The sequence below is a fragment of the Palaemon carinicauda genome, chromosome 6 (assembly GCF_036898095.1).
Source record: "Palaemon carinicauda isolate YSFRI2023 chromosome 6, ASM3689809v2, whole genome shotgun sequence".
NCBI lineage: Eukaryota > Metazoa > Arthropoda > Malacostraca > Decapoda > Palaemonidae > Palaemon > Palaemon carinicauda.
Window position 1 is genome coordinate 140,281,294 of NC_090730.1, and position 12,583 is coordinate 140,293,876.

Sequence of the window (12,583 nt, forward strand, 5' to 3'; positions counted from 1 at the left end):
GCAGCAGGTAGACTGTCGGCAGTCCTCCGAAGAGGAGTCTGTCAGTGAACTCCCCCAAGGGGAAGAATCACCTGCGGGAGAGACCGTTGGACTTGGTTCCTCCCTCGAAGGATGTTCGGAGGGGGGAGCTAAGCCTTCAGCTACATCAGCAACAAGACCAGAGGTTTGAGATAACTCATCAGAAGCCTCTGCCACAACAACGTCGACGATAGACAAAGGATCAACCTCTGCCAACGTCGGCGACTGTTTGACAGCTGCCCCTAACCTGATTATGTCAAACGGGGCTTCCTTGGAGGGCGAGCCCTGAAGCCCCAAGGAAGCCCAAAGCTGTAACAAATCATCATTAGCAACATTAGAAATTAAATCCTCCCCCGGGGAAGGAGGAGGAGCTGCCTCGCTATGGGAGGCAACTCCCTATCCCAAACCCCGAGATTGGTTAATAGAAATGTGGCCTACGCTACCACTCGCCGGCCTCTCGGAAGAAGCCGATCGAGTGGGAGCTTCAAGGAGGTTTGGGCTACGGAAGAAGAGTCCTTGGGGTTTTCTCTCTTTAAGAAAGCTCTAGAAGGAACTTCTTCCGGCGCCGGGAAGACCTCTCCCACTGGGAGGTAGACCACTCCCTGCACTCACCACATAATTTATCTGTCACACCGTTGGCCCCTACAAAAAGGACATAAGGTGTGTGGATCTGTTTCGACCGCCGATATACAAGTCCCACAAGGGCAGTCAGGTAAGCCGAGACACTTCAGCATCGCAGAAGCCAACTTCCAAACACTGTCAAAAAGAAAAAGCAAACAAAGATTAATGGCTGTCAGTGTAGGCGAGGGTGATGAGAGACAGGTCTGTCTAACACCTGAGCCGATAGCAAAGTGAGCTCAGCACAGGTGTGTGTGAGGGGGGGAGGGGTAGTATACTACCCTTCCCTACCCCCCCCTCTAACTAGCAGTGGGGTAGTAAACCCTCGTTAAAATTTAATGGCTTGTCATTTCAGCTACGCCGAAAGTAATTACCCATATTAAATAGCGTGTTTGTATTTCAGTTACGGAACAAAGGTATTGTAATGTTCTTGGCAATCCCAAACCTGTTGTCAACTATAAGAAATCAAATTCTTAATGTTGGGTAAACAATCATCACAAAGAATTTTTTTTTCTTCTCCTTAGCCGCGAAAAACCGAAACCGTGATTAAAGAGGCCCGACTGTAAATATTTCAATGGAATAGGATGCCAATATTGTGTAATTTTTCATGGATTTATTATGCGTCCAGAGAATAATATATAAAGAAAAGGTTAGTTTTACCATAATTAATCAATTCGCCAGTAAATTTCCCCACCCAAAAACCCCGGTTCCTACTGGGTGGCTCACCATTACTATAGAATATATTAGGGTATACCTTATTAACTATTCATTTGCGATGGAAAGAAAGATTATTTTCAAAGAAAATGGCAAATTCGTAGATAATTTGTATTTTTCCTAACTATACAAACCTTAGCTATTTACATGAGGTAATTACTTTGGCGTAGCTGAACGACGAGCCATAAAAGTTTTAACGAGGGTTTCCAACCCCTCCGCTAGTTAGCGGGGGGTAGGGAGGGGTAGCTAGCTACCCCTCCCCCTCACACACACCGGAGAATAGTCCACTTTACTTAGAGGTAGGACTTATCTTGGGGGACAGGGCTGGCAGGCACATAACTGTAAATAGCTAAGGTTTGTATAGTTAGGAAAAATACAAATTATCTACGAATTTGTCATTTGTTCCGTAACTGAAATACAAACCACACTATTTACATGGGGTGACTTAACCCTTAGGAAGGGTGGTAAGTCCCGGCCATACTGGCTTTGGCTTGCCCGGGGATTCCATACTCGAGCGATCAAGTACTCGGACAATAGGGAATCCCTGCTCCTCGCTGGCGGTTGTGAAACTGCCGCGGCCTACGTAAGGTGTGTGCAAAGGTAAAAAGTGACTTGTCCCAGGCAGTTGACCTGGAGTCCCTCAGAAGGAAATCCAGGCTAGGACTCTCCCAATACCACCTCATCAGGGTATGGAGACATGACAGTATTACACCTAATACTAGGAACACAAGGAATCATGGTCTACCTGCAGTGGTTTGAGGTCAGCTGTGCAGAGAACCCAGGATGCTGCTTTCTCCGTGGGAGGAGAGGATAAAGAAAAGAATAAGGGCCAGACAGATCTTTTCATTCATGCAGACTAACACCAGGTAACAATGCCCTCAACCTTCTGCTACTTGTCCATCAAGGAGCCTGAGGTTTAGACCAGCTGTTGTGAAGCCACACAGGGCCGCTAGAACGTATCGAGCCTCCTGTGGGTCATGTCTTGCAGGTAAGGGGCTGAGAAGAAGGTCTGATGCTTCAACATCCCCGCTTGTAGGACCTGCGTCACTGAAAGATGCTCCATGAAGGGCAGGGACGTATCTAAGCCCATGACATCATGGCTCTAGGGCGATGCGACGGAGAAGGGTCAGGATTCAAGGCAGGGTGTAGCACCCTGCGACTCCGGGCCAAGATGGTACCCCTGGAGACCCTTCTCACCGTTACCCAGGATCCACGAACGAGACTTGAGCCTGAAGACTAACTGCAGCTGTTTTCTGAAGACACCAGCTCGGACTCCCTACCGGCAAGGTAGGAGATGGTCTGAGTCGTCTGCTACAGGACGGAGACTCGAACCCTGGAAGGAATAGCGGGTCCGGCACTCCCGGATTTTGAGACTCGGCAACAAACCTCAGGGACGAACCTGAATGTTGCCTCCCCCCAACCCCCTGAATGGGCGAAGTCGTAAGAGAGACCATGTGACTCGCTTGGCTGAAGATAAGCTAACAAGAACACTGTCTACCCAAAAAAGGTGGTGGTCTAGGGACTTACGTAGTGGTTCATCAGGGGGTCTCTTTAGAGACTCAAGGACTCGAACCACGACCCATGGAGGAGGTCTCACCTTCGACTGAGGGCAGGAGAGGACAAGGCCTCGCATGCGAAGGAAGAGTTCCAGCGGGGAGAGAAATGTTTGTCCCTAGAGCCAGAAGGCAAGACTTAAGGCTGAGGGATAGCCTTTCACAGTCGAAACTGAAAAGGCACATTTATCCCGCAATCCCGCTAGGGGCTCCGCTGTTGCTGTAAGCGGCATCGTGTGGAGGGATGCCCTCTCCCCGACACCGGCCACAGAAACTCGCTCTATCGCCTGGGAGACTACTGCGGAAGACTTGCGCAGGTGTCCAGGCCTCCTTTTCACCATTTGCTGCGAAAATTCTCTCTCTTTGAGAAGATGCTGGATAGACTCCCGGCGGGAAGTGGAGCAAGCTACGGAGGCAACACATCGATGGTGTCCCACCGTTGCTGGAAGGCCTTCTACCAGAGGGCCTTGGGATCCGTGACCGGGGAGCAGTACAGCGGAAGCTTGCAGCTCAGTGCTGTAGCGAACCGGGCCACCGCGAACGGGAGAGGTGTCCTTCGTAGAAGAGACTTAGAGACACCGTAGGCTGAAACGCTAGTGAGTGCCAGTGCGCTATCTCAGGAACACCAACGATGTGCGCAAATGCGCAGGGAACGTTGGTAGCAGCCTAACTGAATACTGGAACAGGGTGTCTCTGAAGGCAGACTCAGGAACAGCAGTCGAGCGCTAGCGCATAAGGGAACGTTGGCACGCAGGTGATACCTGGCACTTAAGGGACTTACTCAAGGTGTGAGAAAGTCTCTCCTGCCCCGAAGGGAGGAGCCCGTTAGATAACGGGGGCGTGGGCGCCCAAGGCGCGTCTGCAGTCAGGAACGGATACAGCAGGCAACAAGTACACTGAGGGACGAGACACCAAGGGTCTAACGTAGCCTGAGTAGCGAGGCCCCGAGGGGATTAGTTGCAAGACCCCGAAGGGTCAACGCAACGAGAAACCGAAGTTTCTCCGTCACTAATCACTGAAGTGTAGAAGTGACTAAAGTTACGAGAGCCCGAGGGAACTATGTAACTAAAGCTCCGAGACCCCGAAGGGTCAGGGAAAAAGAGAAACCGAAGTTTCCCTGTCACTAAACACTGAAGTGCTAGTGACTGAACAGCAAGCTGTTGACGACAGGAACAAACCTCCAAAGAGGAGTCTCTATGAGTGGCCTCTCTCGCGAACGAGAGAGGTGACCACTTCGTAGAAGAGACTGGTGATGGAGCCCCGAAAGGCCGTGAGATCAGCCGACGTATACAGGAACAATCCTCCGAAGAGGAGTCTCTGTGAGTGTCCTCTCATGCGAACGGGAGGGGACACTTCGTAGAAGAGACAAAAGGAGCAATCCTCCGAGGAGGAGCCCTTAGTGCGGCCTCCCTCGCGAATGAGAGAGGGCCACACTGATCCTGCAGCTGCTCAGCCCCTTGAGCATAGCTACAGAAGCGACCGCTCAGCCCCGAGAGCATAGTCGCTAGTACCATGGTCTAGCCTTGCAACCGCTCAGCCCCTTGAGCAAGTCACAAGGGCGACCGCTCAACCCCAAGAGCATAACCGCCTAAGGACCAAGGAAAGTAAAAAGGGAAGTTAACTAACTACCCTGGAGGCGAACCTCCTTATCGTTCTAGGATGCAATGAAGAGCTGGTAGTAGTCACGGGGGAACTTCTAAGAGAAGGGAACGCCCCTGACGAACGCCTTGAGAGACGGCGGCGAAGCCGACTCCCCAGGATAAACAAGACAGCTCTGCTTCGAAGGCACACAAACAGCATCGAAAACTGGAAAATAAAACAGAATAATTATTTAACAGAAATTCCCCCGGGTGAAACTCCGAAGAGAAACCCCGAGGGAAAGAACATAAGAACGTATGAAGGTATGAGCCCCCCTCCCCCACTCGGCATGCCCAGGTGAGGGGGGGGGGGACGAAGGTTAACAAAACAGAATTATAACATTATAATTATGCAACTGACTTTGAATGTTCCAAGGATCACCGACCCCCGAAGGGACGTGAGCCCTGAGCAGAAAAGTTAAAACACAATTATATTCATAAAAATAATTGAAACGAATAAAACGAAATAGCGACTCGGTCCTGAGAGGCTATCGTAGACGTAGTACGGAGTAAGAGGTGAACGCCCTCAAGAGAAGGGCCGGTCTCCACGAAGGCAACCATGGTGGCCTAGGAGTGAAAGGCCGTGATCAAGAAAAGATCGTAGTGGCCTGCAAAGCCGGCAATACTCTCGTAGAACGTACACAACACCGAAAGCAAAGGAAACTTACATTTTCTACACACCAAAATATACATAAACATCAATAATGTTTAAATATATCAAGTATAAGAAAAGGTAAGTTAAAAGACAAAACAATAATGGCCGTCTTGTGAGGATAGGAGCGGAGACTTCCGATCACTATCCGAGCTAAAAGTAAAGTGAGTATTCTCCGGTGTGTGTGAGGGGGAGGGGTAGGAAACCCTCGTTAAAACTTTTATGGCTCGTTGTTCAGCTACGCCGAAGTAATTACCCCATGTAAATATCGTGGTTTGTATTTCAGTTATGGAACAAACAGGAGTTTATCTATACAAAACAGCATTCCTTTATTAGTAAGGCTTTTTCAGCATTTTTCTATTGCCATTTTACCCTAATACCAAGTTCTCATATTACTTTTTAAAAATATTCTTCTATAGTTATTATTTACCCACATTTTAATTTCTGACCTGGTCCGTCCCATCCAACTACAAGGGCAACCTCTTTTTGTTTCAAGTCCTGCTGATATTACATTTTGCATTTTGCCAATTTCCCCCACCCAACCATCAAAACAAAAAAATATCAGATAAAAATGGCTTTTCATCCAAAAATGGGTGGGTGGCATTGAATGGAAAATTACTGAAATCAGAACTAAATTTTGACAATTCACTTCAGTTCAGTTGCTGAGCGGAGGGATTCGCCTTTCCATCGGCACCTCCTTAGCTTTATTCTTTATTCTAGTTCCTTTATTTGTCTTCTCTATTTACCTGATCTGATATATATATTCTTTTCTTATCTCTTTTCCTTCTTTCCTAATCAGAACGTTTCCTATTATTATCATCTTTTCCACTTCATATGGCTACTGTAGTTCTATTATTTTCCTTCCCTCATCGCTGAGGTCTGGACAGTAGAGAATGAAATGGGCGAGGTCTTCAGTTTCTGCCCCAAACAGTTTACATTCTACCGCTCATCCTAGTTCATATCCTTTCCATATCATTTAGCATAGGGCAGTTGACTCTAGCTCTATACATATATGAATCAGGTTTATTGTCATAGAACATTTCTTCTCTTCATTGACCGTTTTCTTGTATATATATTTCTAAACTACTTTATCTTTTATCTCATCCTTCCACTTTTTACTAACTACTCTTCTAATAATGGCCTTGAGCTCTTCAATTCACATTTTTATAAAGGTTCCATCGACAAAACTTTAACGAAGTAAATAGATGGCTCATCGGGGTGGGGGTACTTTGACATAGTTAAGGTTAGGCAATGTCTCGTTTCCGTAAAATGGAATTGAAATTCCATAATCTCTTTTTTTTTGGGGGGGGGGGTCACCTGTATGTATGATTACGGATAACTCAGAATACGGCAGTGGAATATGGGCAGCAGAGGGGCTTAGCCTTCCACTAGGTAAGTAGGTAAGGATACAGCTTGTAGCTTAGGGAGCCTTTGTAGGGTGACGGCCAGATCCTGTAGAAAACGGGAATATTCTGAACTGTGGCCGTCGTTCTAAAAACGATTTTGGCGGGAGAAGCTAACTTAAAAAACCCACCTAACCTATGCTAAATACCGTATCCTTAGCCCCCCTTACACAACAGTTTCCTTAGCTACGAGTACGACAGGAAAAGCTAACTTAAAAAACTAACCTAACCTATGCTAAAAGCCGTGTCCTTACCCAGGGGGGCTGCGCCCCCACGGACCCCCCTTACACAACATATTTAAGATCCGTAGACCATTTCCAAACGTTTTTATTCTATACAAGATAACAGTCGGAGCGATAATAAGCAAATTAGGACGCTTGGCCGTAGCGCTACAAACTACCCTAGCTTAGGTTAGGGGGGGAAATTTAGGTTAGATGATGGGAATTTTTAATCCAAATGGGAGGAACTGGCCGCTGATATACAAAGGCGCCTTTTTTAATTTCATATACAGCCGAATACCTCTTTTTTATGAAAACCGGGTTATGTCCACAGGACTACAAAAGCTCCTAAATTTCATAAAACGAGATCTCCCAGGTTAAGAAGAGAATAAAATGGCTGATGATAGCTTAAGCTACTCTCAACTATAATGGACCTTATCCTCAATCCCGTAATACTTACCAGAGCGCCACCTTCCCCCGACGCATGACGATGTGGATTGGTAACTTGCTTTATAAATTCTTTTTTGATGGCAGCTCTTCGTGCCGCCCTCTCGGTAATTGCTTCAGGAGATGTAGACATGTTTAGTGGTGATCAGCTGATGATTTGCCGAATGCCGAGCCCGAGACACAGTTGCGTACGGCTACCCAAGTTGCAATAGGTCTTCTTCTATTTTAGAACTACTAGGACTAGGAGTCTAGATCCGGCTCCCTCTTCAAACCAATGACTTGTGCAAAGATGAAGAAAATACTATCGAACATTTATTTTATGCCCAAAATTAGGACAGCTAATGAATGTAGACATAAGTTTAGGCACGCTAAAAAATCCTAGCAGGGATCTGGCTGCATTTATAGGAAGGGCAATGCGTATAAAAGAAGAATTTAAGAAGTCTAAACTGACCTCAATAGGTTGTCAAAACTGATGATAGCAGGGTGTTATCCTATCTGATTTCAAGGTAGAATGGGATAAAATTAAAGGTTGAGAATCTCATTACTGTATTAATCTATTTAAGGCACAGGTAATATAAGCTTACTAACAATAATAAGAATAAGCTTAGAAGCTTTGCACCTATCTATAAAGTGATAGAGTGCCCGCAAACTTATTTTGCGGAGTGAGCAATAATCAACCAGGAATGAACTCACCAGTCATCAGCAAATTAAATACAAAAATAAAACATTAGGATTACTCAGGCCGTTTAATGAAAATAAGGGTATTTCAGTAAAAGTTATATCCTTAGCCAAATTGAATAAATATTTTAATGTCAGCACATGGGGCTTAGTACCTTATATTCTTTTGTCCATACACTTCACAAGCTAAGAAAGATTTTACATTTTTTTCATTATTCAAAAGTTACTTCCTTTGATTTCTTTATTAGCTTGCACAATATCATAGCATTAAATATAGTCATTTTACGAAGCAGCACTTAATTTAATATTACCATTTCTTCGTTGCATCGTTAATTTTATAGATGATCATAATGTATCTAGAAAATTATTTTTAGCTAAAAAATTTATAAAGAGAAATTGTTTACCATCTTCTATATAACCTAATCTTTATCTTATTCTGACAAATTATTTCAACTTGTTTCTTCCTATATATTTCTTACAATTCATGATTTCTTATAGAATATTCCCTTAGTCACACATCAAATGTGCACATAGAGGTGTATTTATCATTTTGAATTGATATGAAAATGCATTTTCCCTTACATGACCAATTATCAAAATTTCAACCAAGGGTCTCTCTCTCTCTCTCTCTCTCTCTCTCTCTCTCTCTCTCTCTCTCTCTCTCTCTCTCTCTCTCTCTCTCTCTCTCTCTCTCTCTCTCTCTCTCAATAAAAAAAAAAACTTTGAAATAGTAGTATTCTTAAAGAGGAATATGAGTGATTTAAAACTACATCGTGACTGGATAAATTATGACCCCTTGTGTGCATCTGGAAAGAAGGTAGTAGGTTGTGCCTCAATTTCGTGTGCCTCCATATACATCGAATAGTATAGCATATTCTTCACACATTCACCTCTTTCCCCGTGCACCTCAAAACGCCAAGATAACCGAAAAAAATTGCCTTCACTCGAACGGTTAACTACTGCACTATAATTTTTCAGTGGCTACTTTCTATAGACCTGACAAAGCTAGAGTAGGCCATAAATTATTTCTTATTCTACGTGTGGAGTTCTTCGGCCTCTGGGCAGTAAAATTTCCCCCTTTTGTATTTAAGAGTGATGGTTAGTGAACTGTGGTAGTAAAGTCATTAATGGGGTGTTTGTGCTAGAGAGTAAGTGCTCATTATCCTCCCTTGTTGATCTTTGAGTAACGACCATTAGGGAGACTTTCCCGGACTAAGTTCCCACTCAGAACATAAAAAAATTCTCCACACTTTCCACTTGGTAAGGGTAGAAGAAAATCTTCTGGGGGACACTAGAATCAAATCAAACCATTGCCTCTGTATCATGGTCTTACATGGTCTTCGGTTAAAGTTCTCTTACTTTAGTGTACACTCAGGCACACTATTCCCTATTCACTTTCTCACTGGGCTATTTTCCCCGTTGGAGTCCTTGGGGCTATAGCATCCTGTTTTACAACTTAGCTGGTAATAACAACAAAAATAATAAATAGAATGCAAATTTTGTGTTGGTTACTTTCACAAGTATCTTTATAGATACAAGCATAAGTGATGCACATACAGAGAAAATGCTATGGGTTTGCCTTCATTGTGTAAAATGAACTAAAATTGCAATAAAAAAAAACCATGAAGACATGGAGACGAAGATCTAAAAATTGGAGGAAGAGTTACAGATAAGGGGCGATACAGTAGGAGAACATGAAGCAAAAATTACTGAATTGGAGAGGAACATTGAGTGTCGTTGTTGACTTGGAGGTTTCTACCCAGGTCATTGACCCATGAAATCATATAATCTTACTCAGAAAGTTGATAATCTATCGTCAATTCTTTTTAGAGAGGCAGATTTGCACCGACTCGCAGGGGTGCCCTTTAGCTCGAAAAAGCTTCCTGATCGCTGATTGGTTAGAAATATCTTGTCCAACTAATCAGCGAGCAGGAAACTTTTCCGGGCTAAAAGGGCACCCCTGCGAGTCGGTGCAAATCTGCCTCACTAAAAAGAATTGTCTATAGTGGAGAATATCAAATTAATGACGTTAACAATCAAAACACTGATGGCTCCATAATGAGAAAATTACATGCTGAAAAGTTAAAGAAAAAATATATTAGTAATCAAATCGGCACAAGCCCTCAACTAAAATGGAAATGTGGCTGAAATTTTTTTCTGATAACAAGATTAGAGACGAAGCAGTAAATAAGATTCAAAATATGGTTGCTGATACCGAAACGAGAAAAATAGGAAAACTACAAAAAAAATAATGATGTGTAATGTATTCACTGATCAAGACGACGTAATAAAAGCTTTGATTCGTAGGAATTGTTGTTTGAATCCAATAGATTGATTGATTTGAGGTTTTCTGACATCCTGACATCTAAGGTCATTGACGCCAATATCATTTATCATAAATAAAGAATAAAAGAATATTCAATTAAAACCATAAAATTTTGCAAAGATGTCATCTTAAAAGTTAAATAGTTTTCAGAAAACCTGCTTCTGAAGTTAAGTTAAAAATACCGTTAGCATGGTAGGACACATCATGTCCAAGAATCTTGGCAAGGATAAACCTGCCATTCTCACCTCAAGCCTCAAACAGACATTTATTTCTTTCGCTACTATAAGTGGGGCATTCGGTCAGCAAATACCTTACTGTCAAGGGTTCCAAATAGTCGTTGCAATATGACTGGTATTGGCCAATAAGCAGAAATTCATGTGTCAACTGAGAGTGACCAATTTTAGGGCATCATGTTATACCTCCAAGGAGATATAACATTCGTTATTTCTTGCATCTCATTTTCAACTAAACTATCCCAATGCTGTTGTCAATTATCAGAAATCAAATTCTTATTGTTGGGTAAACAATCATCACAAAGAATGGGATACATTCTTGGTAGTAACTCAGCTGCAGCATTCTTTGCCAGTAAATCTACCTTCTCGTTTCCAGACACACATACATGTGCCAGATCCATGTAAAATTGAACTGTTATACCTCTCAGATCAATAATAAAAAGCCATTCTAAAATCTTTAAAACTAAAGGGTTACTGGCATCAAAACCCTCTAAAGCTTGAAGGACACTCCTTGCATCTCTAAAAATGGTAAAATTACCTCTCTCCTCCAAAGCTATTTTCTCAATAGCGGTTAGTACGCCATATAGTTCGGCAGTAAATATGGAAGCTGTTAGAGGAAGTGCACCTCTACAATTAAAACCATTACTATATACTCCAAATCCAACGCCAGCATCGGATTTGGAGCCATCAATATATATAAAAGACGATTCCCCATGTTCTCCAACATGTCCCATAAAAAGAGACCTGGCTTCTGAGTCAACCATATTCTTTTTAAATCCAATAAAATATTTACAAAAAGATACCTCTGATAATTTCCATGGAGGCGTTGATGATACCTTAAATGGAAGCACCTTACTTCTAATTTTTTCAAGACTGTATCAATTGTTTCACCCAAAAACCATAAGGTTGAGATGAATTTGGGTGTAACTCGATGTATGTTGTAAGCTTTACAAGGCTTGCAGTCTGACAGGCTAAAGAATTAGGAAGTCTTTGCAGCCTAAACCAATACCGAATAATAGAAGACTTTCGGTAAAGGTCTAACGGTAATTCTACAGCGTCAACAAGGGGGCTTGGAATAGGCAAACTTCTAAATGCTCCTGTAGCCAATCTGATACCAGTATGGTGTAAAAAATCTAAAATCTTTAATCGGCTTGGGGTGGCTGAGGAGCATATTTCACACCCATAACTAAGTTTTGAAAAAAAAAAAAATCAGGCCTTGTATAATTTTGAAATAGTTTGGCGGTCTGCCCCCATGATTTATGGGACAAAACTTTTCAAAGTTTCAAACTATCAAGACATTTTACTTTTAATGCTTTTAAGTGAGGAACCCATATCAACCTACAATCAAATATCAAGCCTAAAAACCTAGCTTCACTTACACATGGGATTCGTTGACCTTTGATGTACTTATCAGGGTCTGGATGTACTCTCTGAATACAACTGCAATGGACAGCAGTAGTTTTGCTTGTCGAAAACTTAAACCCATTCATATGAGCCCACTGAATAATTTTGTCAATTGTGAGTAGCTGTTTTCTCTCAACCATTGCCATTCTAGCTCCAGCAAATGATATGGAGAGATCATCTACAAATAATGTTGAGAGAATAAGCCCGTTTTTATTTGTGGTGGTCATGGATCTGTTAAGTGAAGAGATCAGATATGAAAAATTGTAGTTATATGCAGATGATTTGGTGATTACTGCTGAAAATAGGGAAGACTTGCAGATAAGCGTTGTAGAATAGCAAGAGACTTTGGAGAGGGATGGCTTGAGGGTATATGGATAAGACTAAAGCTATGGTGAGCAGTAAGGACAGGATAGCCATACATGAAAGTAGAGACTTTTTAACAAACAAGTGGAGAAATTTAAATACTTGGGATCGACTATAAGTCAGAGGAGAAGATGTTAGGCTGAGGTTGAGAATAGGATAAAAGCTGCTCAGAGGAAGTGGAGGGGTGGTATGTGATAAGAAAATGCCAATCAAGCTAAGTCAAGATCTATAGCACAGTAGTAAGACCAGAGTTAATGTATGGATCGGAAACGTGGGCTCTAAGACGAAAAGAGGAAATAAAGCTTTAGAGAGCAGAGAT

The 12,583-nt window shown here is 42.8% G+C and overlaps 1 protein-coding gene across 1 annotated transcript in view; it reads right to left on the minus strand.

The window, feature by feature from the left end:
* The window catches only part of ND-B15 (NADH dehydrogenase (ubiquinone) B15 subunit), a 32,899-nt gene extending 25,408 nt beyond the window's left edge, over positions 1 to 7,491 (minus strand). The window contains exon 1 of the mRNA XM_068374735.1: positions 7,274 to 7,491. Coding sequence (XP_068230836.1) covers positions 7,274 to 7,393 — 120 coding nt within the window. The 5' untranslated portion in view covers positions 7,394 to 7,491. The remainder of the gene's footprint in view (positions 1 to 7,273) is intronic.
* Positions 7,492 to 12,583: the final 5,092 nt, after the last annotated feature.